The following is a 17,262-nucleotide window of genomic DNA, read 5'->3' on the forward strand; positions in this document are numbered from 1 at the left end:
GTGCCGCCATGCTTTTTAGAAATCAGACATGTAAGAAGCCACAGACTTATAGGATGTGGTCTAATAAACCTAAGAACAGTTTCATTTCCTCTCTCCAACTGGTCAGCTCCCTGTCTCCACGCTGGCTTTGTGAGCAGCACCGGCTTTCCCCCTTACATGTGTAGGTTGTGAGGCTAAGGAGTAAGGCACATCCCTAATCTGGTCCTTTCTGAAAACACACACCTAAAAATGAAGTAAAAAAAGGCTCCATGCTAGCCAGAGGGCAAGTCAACCAAAAATAAAAATAAAAGCTGAATAGACAGAGTGAGTGTACCATTTTAGTAGTCCCCAGTCACCGACTGGGAAAGTTTATAGACCGCCCCCCAAAGAGGAAGGACACAGTGACGGAGAGAAGGCTTCTGACAAAAACTAGTTGAGAAGTTTGTCTGCAGGTATTTCGGTGGCATGGTAGTGACTAAGCAATTCCAGGAAAAACGCTTTTATCTGAAGGCAGTTATGCTGTGTCACACCCTGTCATTGTCACTATTCACAGCCCCAGTGCAGTGAGTTTGTGTGGCCAGCTTTAAAATGTACGTGAATAGCTAACTAGAAAGAAGTGACTCATGCCTGCCCAGGTGGGTGTTGACTTTCTTAGTCATATTTACTCAACCCGTCTATCTACTGAATTCCCTAAGGGAAGAGACGGCAAAGGTTAGGACCTCCGCCGAACAACAAGAGGAGGACAGGAGGACAATGGGTGTTGATCAGAGATGATGTGGAATATCTCCTAACTGAGACACTTACTGCAATTCCCAAGAATGCGGGGTGGCAAACAGGATCAAATGCACCCTCCCTCTGGAAAGTGGAGAAAATACTGAACCATGAACAACAGCAATCTGTCATTAGCAGCATTTTATGGCACCCACTCTCTAGCTGTGTGATCTTAAGCTGCTCCATGGCTCTTGCTCAGTTACCTCTATTTGCGGAATGGGCGTGTGCAGCGCTGCCTCTTAAGGCTGCTGTTGGGGTCCAAAGAGTTAATACAGTAGTACAATCCTTTACAGTCATGCAGGGCCACAGGAAGTCTGTGTGAAATGTCAAAGGATCTCCCTGGGTACCCAGTGGAGCAAGCCTGGCCAGTATTCCATTACCAGGCTTTTTACACATCCAGGCATTGCATCAAGGAGAAGCGAGAGCCTTGCCAATCGAGGTGACAGACTCGGGGCTTGCTGTGTGCAGACTGCCAATCGTCTGGCTCCCTCGAGTCATTTCTAGAGTGCTCACACCACAGGTCAGAGTTTTCACACTCCACCAGAATTCCTGGAGTGGTGAGTACTAGCCATGTTAAACATAAGCCGAGGCAGAGAGCAGTATGGTAACGTTCATAGCTCTCTCACATACACTGGTTTTGTACACGCCTATCTATAGGATAGGGAAACCGAGGCAGAGAGCAGTTTGGTAACGTTCATAATCAGCACCTTTGTGCCTGGCCTAGTCACAATCTGTGGGTTTATCCTTCATCAGGCTTTTTGTTTTTTTCTGTACTAAGGACAAGCAGAAGAAATGTTCACAGTCTCTGGCGCCAGGGTTCTAATCGGCTCCTGCAAATCTTGAGCTACAAGGAAGAGAGCCAGTCTTTCTATTCCATTTCCTCATATTAGAACAGGCACCTGGTGCTCCTTTATCCATGTCCCAACTCTGACCAAAGGTTAACGAATTACCTTTTGCCAGGCCAGGTGGGCTAGCCTAATCTGCCGGGCCTGGTGGGGTAGCCTTATCCTTGAGAGTCAGAATGAGCTACTAGGCTTAGGAAAAGCTGACCAGGCAGGATTTGCTAAGAAAAGCTTCCACCAGGTCACAGCCACTTCAGAGTGGAAGCCTCGGTGCCCTGCCACGCTGAACCAGCTAAACACTTGCACACACACAGCAGGTAATCAGAGTGTACGTACAGTCCAATCACAGGCATGTCAGAGGTAAGGGAGCAGGAGAGGTTCAAAGCCCTCAGAACACCCATCTGTTTTATCCCCACTTGAATGAAGAGTAATGGTTAGAGCACAGGAATTCCAAGGACCCGAACGTAGGGTCTTCCTAGCATATGCTGTAACAAAGGAGAGCATTCCTTGCCGTTACGGCGGGAGAGAAGAGAACACAAAACGGTGTCAGTACGACCCCAACATCAATGCTTCTGAAGTCTGTGAACATGCATGGCTAAAGAAACTCATCAAAAACGAGATGATCAACAGGTCGTATGAGGGGCTGGGTGTGACGTGCCTTCTACATGTTTTTCTACGTGTCTCTGGTTCTCCTAAATGGCTGTTTACTGTTTCTTAAGTAGAACAAGGGTTTTAACATGACTTCTTCTGCAATTTCCCTCTCTAGAGGCAAGACATATGTGTGCATGCTCCATCTCTCTCCAGGTGCTCATTCTGCCCACTAGAGAAACTCTATTTTCTAACCCAGTACCCTCTAACATACAGCATACACTCAGCACCTAGTAGGGACACAATTATTGGTTTTAAAAGACTCCACTAATTGGCTTGTGAATATTCATGAAAACCAAAACATCATCTTCTATCTAAATCTAAGAGTTACTTTAATTTTTTTTTTGAAAGTCTGCATTGATGTTTGCTTTCCTGAAGATGAAAGAATGTTCTGGAAGTTCTTTATTCTTGGGACTACTAATTTGAAGAGAGCTGTCACTCCCGGAGCACAGAGTCGCGTGGGGTATTGACATTGCATTGAATTATTTAAAGGAAATTAACAATGCTTCCTGTCCTTGGAGAACATCTGGGAGCAGTCATGGGGCTGTGCCTGCCTCGGCTAGCCAGGGATCTTGTGAGGTGGGAGGCATTTCTCAGCACCCTGAATTTGAAAAGAAAATCTATACTATAGACTGCTAATTGCTAGTAGCAATGGCAAAGTTGAGCCAATAGCTTCCCTTCCAGTGGGAGCCATAAAGAGCCCCAGGAAATTGCTTTCTAGGTTCAAGTCTGATGGAATAATGTGCATTCTTGCGTGTGACACTGGGTCACGTGGCCTTTACGAGCCAGCTGGGCATCCTGCATCCACTCCGGCATGGCCTCCACCCTCTTCTTGTAAAGTGGCAACTTTATGGCTATGATTTCCCTATCAGTGGTCAGTATGGCCAGACATCATGGCACCTGGAATGAAAGTGACTCAAGGAGAATTCGGGGATGAAGGTGGAAGCATGGGCCCTGCCCTCATGTGAGGTAAACTTTGGATGGGTGGCTTCATTTCAGGGCTGGCTCATCTCATACCGTCATTCTGCTCCGAGACCTACCTCCAGACACCAGGGCTCCCCAACCTTTTGTAAGGAGTGGCTGCTTTTCATGTCCCTGAAGACTTGCGTGCTGACAGTGAAGTCTGAGGGGGGGTAGAAGTGCTGACAGGCATGTCCCTGAGTGCAGCAAGGGAGGGGGCTCTGCTGCCAGGAAGAAAGGGGGACAGAGTGAGGCTTGGCAGGGAGAGGGCCGAGTCACCAAGGCACATACAGCCCCCAGCCTGACTCTCCACCTAACCCATTTCCCTAGACGCCCCACAACCAAAGGAGCCCCGAACTCTCCACGCCTCCCTGCCATGCAGCTGGGGTCCCTGAGAGACATCGCAAACACAACTTCCTCATGCAGCCTGCCTGCTACATCCCTCCCCACCATGCCCAGCCCTAAACACACTATCCCCTGCCATACACAGTTGCTCCTTCCTCTAAGCAACCGGCCACCTGGCTGTGCCTTCTCTCTTAACTTACCTTACTGAAGTTTCCATCAGGAGAAACTTAGTGGGTTTGCTGGTGTTTGCACCTTGGACTCATACGTACTTGACAGGCATGTATACCTTACAGTGATACACTCTCATGTAGGACTGCACTCACTACTTGAGCTGTTGGGGCTCCTGTCTTAACACTTCTTTGTTCTCTTACACTGCAGCCTTCTAAGAGAAGACGTGTTAGCACCCCCCGGGACCCCTCCATGGATCAGGAGCTGCACACCCCATGTGTTCAGGAAGTGTGCTGAAGGAAAGTCTACTCAATAGGTATCAGGTCCCCAAAGCTGCCTTCTCCACCCAGGCCCTAGAGAGGGTCGTGCTGACTACCCATTAACTCCCACAACCACCACATGGGGCAAGAATCTTCTGCCTATTTCACAGAGGAGGAAACTGACTCAGAGACGTTAAGGAGCATGCCCAAGGTCACACAGCTAGAGGGACAGTATGGACTGTGCTTAGTCAACTCCAGCAAACGGCCGCTGTGTAGACCCACATGCCTGGTCAGAAGTTTGTTACAGCTCCATTTACAAGGTAGAGAATTTAGAGATAGAATTTAGGGGTGTGAAGAAGGGCTACTTCAAAAGAACAAATGCCATTCTGGTTTTCTCAGGTTTGTTGGTTGGTTGACTGGTGCTCCTGGGGGTTGAACCCAGGGTCTTACACATGCTATGTGAGAGCTCTGCCATTGAGCTCTATCCCCAGCATGGAGGGAGGGAGGGAAGGAAGAGGGTAACGATACCTTTTTATGTTCATTGCAAAGAAAAAATGGACTGAGTAAACTCACCTAGCCCAGATGACTACAGATAATTCTGGAAGACAAATCAATAAAAATAAAGATTGGGAGCCACACCCTGGAGCAGCCTACAAGGCCATCATAACACCATCTTTCCATACGCTCTGGGTTGCTTTCAGGTATTATAGCCATCCACAGGCAAACTGAGCTCCCCAGGTGACAAAGGGCTACCAACTGCTGGACACTGGGGACCTGTCCAGGAACAACAGCTAAGGGCCAGCAGGAGCACTGACTGGCTATTATGGGGCTGTCTGATGTCCATCTGGGAAGCAGGATCTTCACGGTACTCACTGGTAAATGGGATGAGTCACAGGACGTGTGAGCCCATCTGAAAGATCAGCCCAGCTTTACAGTGGAGGGGACCGTATCAGCTGTGTCTACGGCACGGACTCACCTGAGTGCCGCCTTCAAGGGCAGCACGGTGAACTCTCCAGGTGTTGCTGGAAGGAGGCCAGCAATGTGAGGGCTTAATGCTTATCTCCTTGCTTTGTTGGCTAACAAAGAACGACCACAAAAGCAAGTATCCCAGGGGCAAGGGGCTGGAGAAGGGAGCTTGGAAAAGAAATAGGAGCGGTACACAGTGAGCAGGGCTGCCTTCAAGTACATTGTCTCTGTTACCTTCCATGGATGCTTCCTCGCCGCCCATCCCATCCTCTTAGAGGAACCTCTCCCCCGCCCCCACACCTCTATCTATAACCCTAGATACTTTTCCTCCCATGCTTAGGAGTCAGGGAATCTCAGAGCCAAATTTGGTGGTCATATTCCCTGTCTCTGATGAGCCAACAGCTTTGAACTTGCAGGATTCACCTTATCCCCACTTTATCCAATGTCTTTAAGACATTCATTTCTAATATTGTCATAGAATAGAATGAATTATAAACTCCTTAAAAATGTTAGGATGTAGAAGTCGGAGGAAGCTCTGGACGTACACATGAACATAAGGGAAGGGAAGGGCTTTGCAGGCGAGGAGCACAAAGCTCAAGCGGGTGCTAAGAATGATGAATGCTGATCCCAGCAGCTGCTGGGTTCTGTGTTCCACGGCCTTTCCTGGTTTCTCCAGTAATAAAATCTTACATTATTTAGGAGACACTAGCCTGACTCTGTGAAGCTAGCTTAGGTAGAGTGCATTGCTGCCCCAGCTTGAGGTGTGGACAGGTTTGCTTCGTGTGCACCCACCCCGCACACAGTAACACAGATGCCGACTCAAAACTGAATCACCGACACTGAAGGGCAAAGGTAAGATCTCTCTGGACTTGAATAAGCTTCTGTGTAATGAAGTCAACTTGGAGGACGACAGCAGAGCAAAGGGCCCCTGGATCCAGCCACAGGAGCCGTCTCCTTCCCCTGGACTTTTCAGTTAGACATCTGCATATTCATGTTCTCAGGCAGCTTGCCTTAGGGATGAAGAGAGAAGAAGAAATTGGGAATAGAGCACTTCAGTCATGGTGGACTGAGCTCAGGAACTGTCCACCATTAAGTGGTAAAGTGAAGAGAAAGGGGTCAGACACTGTAGAGAAGTAAGCGCAGGCCTGTGAGCTCCCTCCTGCCTCAGGGTTGGAGGGCACCTGAGAGGTCTACCACACACGGGGCAGAGCCGCCCTGCTCTCCTTCTGGCCTCTAGAGTCCCCATCGAAGCCACTGCAGGCCTGACCAAACTGGGAATGTGGATCCAGAAGTGGGAGCCGCATATCCTTGGCAGTGGCCCTGGCTCGGGAAAACACTGCCTAGATGTGGGTGGATTTCTGAAGGGACGTTTCTTCCAGAGAAGGAAGACAGAATTAAGGGGCTGTAGCATGTAGCATGCTAATACGGAAGGCAGGCTGGAGGGGACGGAGGGCTTAGTTGCCTAACACCTAACAACATGGTGTGTTAGGCAGATCTGTACACAGCTACAGGAAACGCCCACAAGTCCAGCAGTATTTGCATATTCCGATATCATACTTCCTTGTGACCTTACTGCCTCCTTCCATAAGATGCTGGTGATAGTCAAAGTCATGTGATAAAATGGAAGCCAGCAAGTTCAAATATACAAACTGCTTTACTGGGAAACGCCCACACACTCACACACACACACAGGCATGCATGCATGCATGCACGCACGTACGCACACAAATGGGAAATACAGAGAAAAAGAGCTGGACAACAATTTAAAAAACAAAACAAAACTGAAAAAACCAACAAGCTCTAAAAACACTGAAACATTCAGAAACATATTGCATTGAATAATATCAGAGTGAAATTGGCCAACAACTGTTTGCTATTGGAATCTGAATCAATCTACTAAGCTGTGGGGGAGGGGGGCTTAAGCTTTACTTTTGGCTCCAGAAAAGTCCCAGCCTTCATAACTGTGCAAGCCAATTCCTTATATGAAGACTCTTTTTATTATATGTACAACATGAACTATATGTACCTCCTATTGGCTCTGTGTCTTTAGTTAATTTCACATGTTTGTTCGACTGGATTGTGCACAGGGTGTCCAGATACTTGCGCAAACATTATTCTTGGCTTGGGATGTATGTGGCTCAATGGAGGTCTAACATGTTCAAGACCCTCAGTTCAATCCCTGACTCAAGAAAAAATAAAATGAGGGTAGTGATGGTACACACCTTTAATCCCAGTACTGGGGAGCAGAGGCAGGAGGATCTCTGAGTCTGAGGTTGGCCTGGTCTGCAGCCTGAGTTCCAGGACAGCCAGGGCTACACAGACAAACCCTGTTTTGCCAGGGAGGAGGGGCAAGAAAAAATAAAATCAAAAAAATAAATAAATAAACAAAAGAAAAACAAATTCTGATGTGTTTTGGATGAGTTTAACATTCGAGTGGATGGACTAGTATGGGTATTCCCTAGTATGGGTAGGCTCCTTGTGCCCACAGATGAAGGCCTGCAGAAACCAGAAAACAGAGCCCTGGATGGAAGAAAGAATTCCTCTGGCCTAACTTCCTTTGAGCATGGCTAAAACACAACTCCTTCCGAAGTATAGAGGCCCTGGGCTGCAGAAGGACATCAACCACCCCCTCTGCTAGTCCCTGGTTCTTTGACAAACCAGGATGCTGCCTTCGGTCCTCCTGGGTGTCCTGGGTGTCAATCTCAGACACTCAGACTTCCCAGCTTCATGTGTGGAGTAGCTCCTGATGCCAAATCACTTTCTATGCCCTACACAGCATTCACTCGGGTCTGTCTTGGCTGAACCCTAATATATATGGTTGAATTCTGGGCCATTTTCTCCTCCACTGCAAGTGGAGAGAGAGCACCCACAAGTCTCTAAGGGAGAGCAGAGCCTGACCATGGGACAAATCTTGCAATCAGTCTGCAGATCCGTAAGCCTGTCCAAGTTCATATACCTGGGGTGTGGAGGTGGGAAGAGATGAAACTAAAACCCAGATTTTAAAACACCAGCACTTCAGGGCCCTCTGAGAAAATGTTACATCTTCATAGAAATAAATAATCAATTTAACAGAGATACCAACAAGGGCCAGTTAACAAAAACAAGCAAAGTAATACAAGTTAATGGGAGGAATCCTCATTTTTGTGTCCTATATACACACACATATATATATAAGCTTTCATACAAACAAGGCCAATAGAAAACATTAGCAGCCATCCAACCGTACGAACAACCCACATACACAAAAATATCACCTTGGAGAGAAGCAGAAGGTCTTCCTGGGTCATGCGCACCTGACTTCAAGCACCATGAACAACTTTCACCTTAGATGATGGGGTAGCTTGGATGGGAACTAATTACATTTGAACAATGTTCTAACCACTTACAGTGGAGGCAGAGCATATATAACCCAGCCTCCAGGCAAACTACCATTTTTATCATTAAAAACAAGCCCAGTTCATCCCCAAACCCAGGTACCATTATTAACATGCAAACACATGCAACATTTTTCCATCAGTAATTTTCCAAAAATGTGAGTTGGTGTGAGTGGGTACACACACGTGTGCATGGCCCACACATGTGCATGACTGCATGCCTGGTCAGTCAGGACAGAATCATGGAAAAGGAAGTCTCAAAGTCAGGACAGACAAATGTTCAGGCCATATACATAGCCTCTCCCTCTTCAAGTGTACATGTCCCTGCCACTCAAGCACCCCACTCAGAATTGGCATTTGTGGTGATATTTTATTTGTGCTTTAATAAATAAAGCTTGCCTGGAGATCAGAGGGAAAAGGCCAGCCATTATAAGTAAACAAAGAATTCAGGCAGTGGTAGCACATGCCCTTAACCCTATCACTTAGCAGGCAGAATCTCTGTGTGTTCAAGGCCACACTGGGAACAGAGCCAAGGGTGGTGACACATGCCTTTAATCCCAGTACCAACCATAGAGGTCTGGAGGTCTGTACAGACAGACAAAAAGTGACAGAGCTGTGTAGGAAGAGGAAGTGAGGTAGCTGGGCTACGAGAGCTCCTTGCAGAACAGAATAGAAAAGGCATAGAAGCGTGAGTATACAGGAAGAAGCTCTCTTTGGAAGCTGTGGGGTTGGTGAGGTGAGGTTAGCTCATGGCTTGTTCTATTCCTCTGATCTTTCTCTCAGGCTTTAATCCAAATTTCTGGCTCCGTGTCTTTTATTTAATAAGACCATTTAGAAATTCGTCTACAGGCATTAACTGGCATGGAGTGACCATCAATAAGGTCAATGGATATGGGAACAATGTCCACCTGGGCCTTCACATACCCAAACTTAGAGAGGAGGCAAAAGTCCAAATGGAATGAGGCACTCCCACGGAAATGTGGGAGCCCAGCCATCTTCACACTTAATGATCTCAGCACTCTGTAACCTCCTCAGCTTCACACAGGGACAGATAAGACCGACAGTGGCTCAGTGTGTCCTGTCAATGAAGCTACAAGTCCAAAAGCCCCACGTCTCCTCCTCTCTGCTCACGGCCATTACATGAGAAGAAGGTATCTACCTGGAGGCAGACAGCTGCAGTCAAGGCGAAAAGGCAATGCAGGATGAAGATGGACTTTGCTATACAAACGTTCTACATGGCCAGGGAAGGCACAAGAATGTGAAGCGATGACGGCATCCCAAAGGTCCTCCCGGGATAAAACAAAGTTTTGACGGCTTGTTCTCCCCATCCCATCTTTGGAAAACAAATCTAGCTATGAAATATTGAGAAGTTGGAGATATGATGTATTTTATCATATACCAGGAAGAAAACAAGGATATAACATAGGTGTGTGTGTGTGTGTGTGTGTGTGTGTGTGTGTGTGTGTGTGTGTGTGTGTGTGTGGTTTTAAGAGTCTGGGATGGTTCGGAAAGAAGGGGAGGGTTATTGGAGTTATTTTGAGTAAAGGGGTATTTTTACTCTTTCATCTGCTATCAACACCAAATTAGCTCTAACCCTGGAGGTCAAGGCCTTCATTGTATAAAAGGTAACAAGCTGAAGTGGGAGCCATAGCTTTGCCCAGACTTGAGAAAGCAGCCAGAGCATGTGAAAATCAATAAATCAGGGTCGAAGAGGCCCAGGCCTGGCTGCAATACCAAGTCTCACATCCCAGACCCTAGTTGACACCCATGTGAAGTTCCTTTCTGCTCTCTAGGATGGTATGAGAGCTCCACAAACCTCAAGCAGATGAGAAGAATAGCATCTCTCACTTCCACGTCCCGTACCCCCATTTGGAACCTGGTGTCCCTGTTCTTAGTGATGTCATCTCTCTAGGTAAGCAAATACTCCTGTAAGACCATGATCGAGGAGGACACACTCAAGCCTAACCCTCGGGCTCAAGTCCTTCCTCAGTAATGACCCACTGTGGAAGAACTTGAGCCATCAGCTCAGCTTTAAAGAACTACAGGCTGCAGAGAGCTTGGGCGTCCAGCTGATAAAGCGCACACCATGTAGTACTTGCTGTGGACAGAGGGAGCTCTTTCTCCCAGGCCAGCTTTGCGAGGGAGTATCTACAGATGGCCAAGCTTTTGATATTGCAACAGCTGTCATTCACAGCGTCCACGTGGAGAACTATGGAGTTGAGTTTTTAAAACTGCAGTTTAAGTTCAGGCTTGTGTTAGGCCACATTAACAGCTATTCTGGGGTGTGTGTATCCATGAGCTGCAAGTTGAATACCTCCAACAGTCTTGAGACAGCCATGGCCATGGGAGTAAGAAGACCTATTCAGAATCTGTGCTGCCTGCGGGGAAATCTTCTCTTTAAAAACTAAATTGTTCTTCATAAAGGGAGAGTAATCTGCCTACAACGGAACTGAGAAGTAGAAAACAGAGTGGACAGATTAGGAGTCTCATTCCCCCCGCACAAGGACATTTAGATAGCCTTGCTAAATAAGCTGCTATTGATGAACAACCCCCTCTCCTCCATCAACAGAGTCAAATGCTTTAAAATGCAAATGACAGACTTCTAGAAGAACCCTGGAATTCATCCTGGAAGTGTTTGAAGAACCCACAAATTGTTAGCCATGGGAACCCCAAATATGGGTCCTCTTTTCCCATTCCACTAACCAGTTATTAGCATTAGGTAATAACGTACTACTTACTTTTCACTAAATGCTTCCTGATGACACCATCCCCAGTGGGTCTTTGTGGTCTAATAACTGAATGGTTGTGTGAACAAGGGGCTACTTCTGAGAAAATGATATTTAAAGTCTCTAGGTGCTTATGAAAACAAACCATGGTGGTTGAAACACACCACAGACATTAAGTTAATGTCATGAAGCACATCAAGCTGAAAAACTTTAAAGTCAGTTCGAGAGACTATAAAGGAGGAATTATGACAGAAGACTCTGAAGATGGATATGTTCAGAAGACAATGATTCCCACCAACAGGACTGATCTTGAATGATAATATCTTGTACAAAAATGGGAGCATATAAGAGCATCTAAAGAGAGCCTTGCCAACTCCATTAGTTAGCATCCCTGGCTACAAAATGATACTTGCCACCAAAAAGTGTCCTCGGGGGACAGAGGGACCACTCCTGCCAGTGTGGCCATTGGGAGAGAGATTGCCTTTACTACCCATGAACCTATTCCAGGGGGGTTGGGGATTCCAGAGTAGACCCGGCTTGGATGATAGTGATGTGGCCAAAAGCAGGTTTGTTTGCTCAGGTTAGACCTAATCTGATTCAGCTGCTTTTCCGTATGAGATTTGGGATTCTCAGCGGGAAAGAAGAAGTGAGAATCCTGGCCAAAAAAAAAGGATCTGTAGAGCCCAAGTCTTGGCCTACCTCCTTCTAATCAAATACTTGTATCTTTATTAGTAAAGAGAGCTCTGTGTGCAAACACACACATGAGCTTGTGTGTGTGTGTGTGTGTGTGTGTGTGTGTGTAGAAGGATCAGACAGTGCTCCAATTTTTATTGTTGTTTTAAGGCAGAGCTTAAGCTCAACATAGAGCTGAGGAAGGCCTTGCAAGCTTGATCTTCCTGCCTCTACCTCCCAAATGCTAGGCTTACAGGTCTACACTGCCATACCTGGCTTGTGTGGTACCAGGCATGGTACATGCTGAGCAAGTCCTCTACAGTCTTTTCTGTGGTGGTGGTTTTGTTTTTGAGACAGGATCTCAGCTACAGCTCTGCTTGGCCGAGGACTTGCTATGTCGACCAGGCTGACCTCAAACTCACAGAGATCTATCTGCCTGTCTCTGCATCACCACATCCCTGCTCTATAAAATGAAGCCAGCACCACATAATGTAACTTAAGTAGACAATACATTTACAGGACACGAATGCCAGCAATATGGAGGGTAGCCATCAGAGCATCTGACCCAGGCAGACTCCATCCTGAGCAAGACCCTGCCTTCCTTCAGCCAATCAACCAAGGGAGAAACCCTGCCTTCCTTCAGCCAATCAACCAAAGAGCAATATCCAAAGAGCAGACCCCTTCAGCTCTGCTCTCAGAACACAAACACAGCCATGCCTCTCAACTCTTCGGTGGGTTCAAAGCAGCCACCTGAAACAAAAACCAGGAAGGAACCCCCAAGCAGGAGGAGATTCCCCAGGGTGGACACAGCTCTCACCTCCTCAGACTGCTGGCTGCCAGCTGACTGATTAGCACATCAGCAAGGATTGCCAGCAGAAAACACAGACACAAGAGAAATGGTTCTATCGGGGACATGCTCCAGCCACTGGAGACAACATCTCAACCTTCAGTCAACCCACAGAAAGACTAACCAAAAGTGGCTACTGTTTCACTGAGTGTAAGCCTTGATTCTTCAGAGACTGTGAATATTGAAATTTCCTTGCTCCATCCATCATTTGCCCTAGACAGCCTTTGCCAAGGTACAGACTCATTGAAATATACAGGCCCCTCACAGATTTGGGAATTTTTGTTCCCTAATATCCCTTAACTTTAAAAAAGAAAAGAAGTTTTGAAAATTAAACAAACATGAGCTTAGGTGGTGGTTTTTAATTTTGAAATTTTTCATAAATAAAACATAGTCTATCTACACAATGGAATATTACTCAGTCAGCTAAAGGATGAAGTACTAGTATACTTGATGATACCTGGATCTTGAAAGCATTGAGCCAAGTGAAAAAAGCCAGTCACAAAGGACCACAGATTGCATAATTTCCATGGGTAAGTGAAGGCATAAAACAAGGAACTTTATAGAAAAAGAAAGGAGTGATGGTCGTCTAGAGACAGGAGAACAGAGGAACAGGAGTGGCAGCTGATGGAAGTATTTTCTGGGGGAGGTGGTCAGGAGGGAGCATACAACAGTCCAACACTGTGGTGACAGTTGAACAATACCATAAATACACTAAAATCATTGCTCTGCCTTAAATGGTAAACTCCATGGTGTATGAATAAACTGATTTGTCGTTAACTCTAGGGTTTAAATTAACTTAATTGTCCATTATCTTATCTCTGTGTGAGTGCTTTCTATTTCACTCTGAACACATTTTACTGGAAATGTGTGTACAGCTCTGAGAATCAGGCAAGACAAAAATTATTCTTTCTATTTTACAGGAAGAACAGGTATACACACACACACACACACACACACACACACACACACACACACACGCTGTGGGGGGGTGGGGGCTTTGTTTGCTAGGTGGGCTCTGGGAACCCTGGAAAGAAGACTGAATTATAGGACATGAGTGGAGAATCATAGGTCCCTCAACCCCCTCACATAAGGAAGGGAGGGATCACCAGCTCTTCCTGGGTGTCTAGGGATGTGTGTGGTTGGCTCACACAAATAGTGTGGCTAAACAAAAGACATCGAAAAAATGGCAGCCGACTCGTTGGAACTCTTCTAAACCGTATGAAATTCAGATTAAACAATTTAGCTTAAAAAGAAGGGAAGGGGGAGTGTCACCCCTTGAGTACACATCTTATGGGGTGAAAATGCACCCAATTAGATGTGCCCATATAATTTTCACATCAAACATCCTGGGCTCCCAAAGGTGACTAATGGCACTGCTTGCTTGGATTTTCCCAAGTTTTCAAGAGCCATGACAGCCCTCTTCAACAGAGCCATTTAACGTAACAGAAGGTTAAGGTGGGAGCCACGAACACTTGCTTTTCTTAATTTACACCTTTCATCTGCTTCCCCAGATGTGTCTTGGAAGGGCCAGGAAACTGATGATGTACTGTCCATAGGCACCCTCTTAAGCAGAGATTTACAAAGCAAAATACGAATCCCAGAAGATAGCACGCAACTATTCTTTAATTTTGATTTATTGTTTTCATTTGTGTGTGAGTGTGTGCAGATGCCTGTGTCGGCACATGAGTGTGGAAGCCGTAGGTCAGCCTTGGGTGTCATTCCTCAGGAGCCGTCCACTCATTTCTTCCTCTTCAGTCTCTCACTGAGATCTGGACTCACTATTTAGGCTAGGCTGGCCGGCCAGTGTGCTCCAGGGTCCATCTCCATCTCCCCAGCTCTGGGGTTCTGAGTGTGCGCAACCATGCCCGGTCTCCATTTCCCCAGCTCTGGGGTTCTGAGTGTGCGCAACCATGCCCGGCTTTTCACTTGGGTGTCGTGGATCAAAGGCGGGCCCTCCTGCGTGTGCGGGAAACATTTCCCTCCTGAGACATCTCCCATCCCCTGACACTAGACCGTCGGGTGTGGGGTAAGCTTTAGTAATCTGGAAGTAGAAAGATAGTTTGGGGTTGGGTCCTTTTATTTTAAGAAGAATGTTAGATAAGTAGGAAGCTAAGGTCGTGACAAATGAAAACAGCATGTCATTCTCCCTGCACACACACACACACACACACACACACACACACACACACACTATTCTTGCTTATACTAAAGCAAAACACAGCTCAGAAGGAGCAGATGTGTGCACTCGGTAAACCAGCTGTGGTGGTAGTGCACACCTGCAATCCCAGCACTCCGGAGATAAAGGCAAAAAGATCAGGGGTTCAAGGCTATCCTCAAGTAAACAGCAACTCTGAGTCCAGCCTGGGTTGTGAGACCTTGTCTTAAAATAAAACAAACAAGCAAACAAACAAAATAAGGGAATAATAAGAGTGTTCAGTAAATCACTAAATTTTCTTAAACGTGTAAGACAGCTGGGGGTGTTAAAGTGTTAAAACACACATTTACACAACTGCAAACTGGCTCTTTTAAAGGCATCTCTCCACATCTTACTTTATTCTTTAGTTGTCCAATAAACTCTCATATTAAAGTGGGCTCCTCTGCTGCCAAGTGACTGTCCGGAGGATACTTTTCTGTGTTCGGGGGCCGGGGGTGACAGAACAGAACTGCTTCTATCCGCTGGATGACACAGCAGGCCCTGCCCAGCTGGGACAATCCAGACTGCATCCAGCTGTCATCTGTTGAACACAACCACCCACCGGAGAACCACAGAGTCAAGACTACGGGTCTGAAAACGTTCACATGCACAGGGCTGATGCACACCCTGGCTGGCAAAGACTTGGGTCACTGCAGCAGCCAGCAGCAAGCCTCCAACCTTCAAGTTCAAATCCAAATAGTCAATGGAGATCAGGAAACCCAAATACTAAACAGGCCATGGTCTACCCACTTCTCAAGCCCCACAACTCCAAGTGTCCCTAGTACTGTAAATGACAAGGTCTGAAGCCACAGGATTAGTAACAGCAAGGACAGTAGGGCTACAGATGGGAGCAGGTGAGGCTCTGGGTATGCCTAGGCTTCTTTGAAACCCACAGCTTTCCAAGTCTGCCCATCCATAGCACGACCACACACACACACACACACACACACACACACACACACACACACACACTCTCATTTCTGGAAGGAAGTGAGGCGAAATTGATGGCAGCAAAGTTGGCAAAGGATAGTATTTTTATCTCTGGTCTTCTCAAAGGAAGAATCCAAAGTACAAAACAATAAACCTGAGCCCAAGTCTAACTCATAAATCCAGAATGTTCTGCATAAAGTCAGTCCAAGTGTCTAAAAGGTCCAAGACGATGTGCATGGCCAGGGAAGAGGAGAGCTGGCACAGGCCACCATGCTGACCTTTGGTGTATGAGTCAGCTGCCGACCTCCCTCTCACTGCCAAGGGTACACACCCCTCTGGGGAGCTAAAGGCCAGCTGGGAAGGGTAGACATAAAGATCTGCTGCACCAGGAGATGCAGGGTGCACAGACCCTAAACCCAGGGTACAACTCCAGAGCATCCCCTCCAAACAAAATAAATGTTCTGATACAGCAGCACCATCCCTGGCATGGGGTTTGCTTTCTGGACACTGTGCCAGCCACTGACGCCGGGAATGGTCTAGGCCACAAGGAAGGGCGGCAGGCATGAGGGCCTGGCTGCCTGGCAGGGTGACTCATGTTCAGGCTAACAGGTTGGGAAGTGAAGGCAAGGTGGGGGAGGAAGCAGCTGCAGGGGAGAGTCAGGAATGGCCTCTGTTCACTCAAACGCAAACAATCATGATTACCAGAACCCAGACGGTCAGGGTTGATCAGGTTACCATGGTAACCCTTCTCTCTGGGACCCAAGGAGAAAGGGAGTCTAAACTGTCCCTGTGGTCACAAGTGAAAACTGGAAAGATGCTCGCTTGAAAAACAGAGACACCATCAGGCAGCGGTGGTGCCCACCTTTAATCCTAGTACTCAGGAGGCCAAGGCAGGTGGGTCTTTGTGAGCTTGAGGTCAGCCTGGACCACAGAAGGAGGAGAAGGAGAAGGAGAGGGGGAGGGGGAGGGGGAGGGGAGGGGGAGGGGAGGGGGAGGGGAGGGGGAGGGGGAGGGGGAGGGGAGAGGGAGAGGGAGGAGAGGGAGAGGGAGAGGGAGAGGGAGAGGGAGAGGGAGAGGGAGAGGGAGAGGGAGAGGGAGAGGGAGAGGGAGAGGGAGAGGGAGAGGGAGAGGGAGAAGGAGGAGAGGCAGAGGGAGAGGGAGCGGGAGAGGGAGAGGGAGAGACCCACTCAGGTCTGTTTCTCATACATGTTACTCCTCCGGCCACCAGCGTTCCAGTAAAGGGTTATTACTCTAACTCGGGGGCCAGGTTCATCACTTGGCACTAACACCTGGATTTATTAAACTTCACATTTTCACCCAAAAGATCTCATACCCATTACCATGACCACTACAGTGTACGTAGAAAATCCAATTGCTTCATTTTCTTCCTTTTTTCCCCTGCAAGTCAAGCGTTCATGCATGTGCACATGCATGTCCCAGTGTGTGTTGCTGGACATGTGTGCACATAAGAGGTGGGCCAGAGGCTGCCATCGGGCATCTATTCTGATCGTTCTCTACCTCATATACCGAGGCAGGATCTTCCATTTGAACCCAGAGTTTTCTGACTCAGCTAGTGCAGC

The 17,262-nt window shown here is 47.3% G+C and overlaps 1 protein-coding gene across 48 annotated transcripts in view; it reads right to left on the minus strand.

The window, feature by feature from the left end:
- Window positions 1-17,262, minus strand: part of Tcf7l2 (transcription factor 7 like 2) — a 193,476-nt gene that overhangs the window by 66,625 nt on the left and 109,589 nt on the right. For 14 of the 48 annotated variants that reach the window (XM_052762448.1, XM_052762450.1, XM_052762452.1 and 11 more), the window contains one exon: window positions 3,281-3,421. The exons of the other annotated variants lie outside the window; for them this stretch is intronic. In XM_052762448.1, coding sequence (XP_052618408.1) covers window positions 3,281-3,421 — 141 coding nt within the window. The remainder of the gene's footprint in view (window positions 1-3,280; window positions 3,422-17,262) is intronic. 48 annotated transcript variants of the gene reach the window in all.

The sequence above is a fragment of the Peromyscus californicus genome, unplaced genomic scaffold (assembly GCF_007827085.1).
Source record: "Peromyscus californicus insignis strain IS unplaced genomic scaffold, ASM782708v3 Scaffold_4__1_contigs__length_199733344, whole genome shotgun sequence".
NCBI lineage: Eukaryota > Metazoa > Chordata > Mammalia > Rodentia > Cricetidae > Peromyscus > Peromyscus californicus.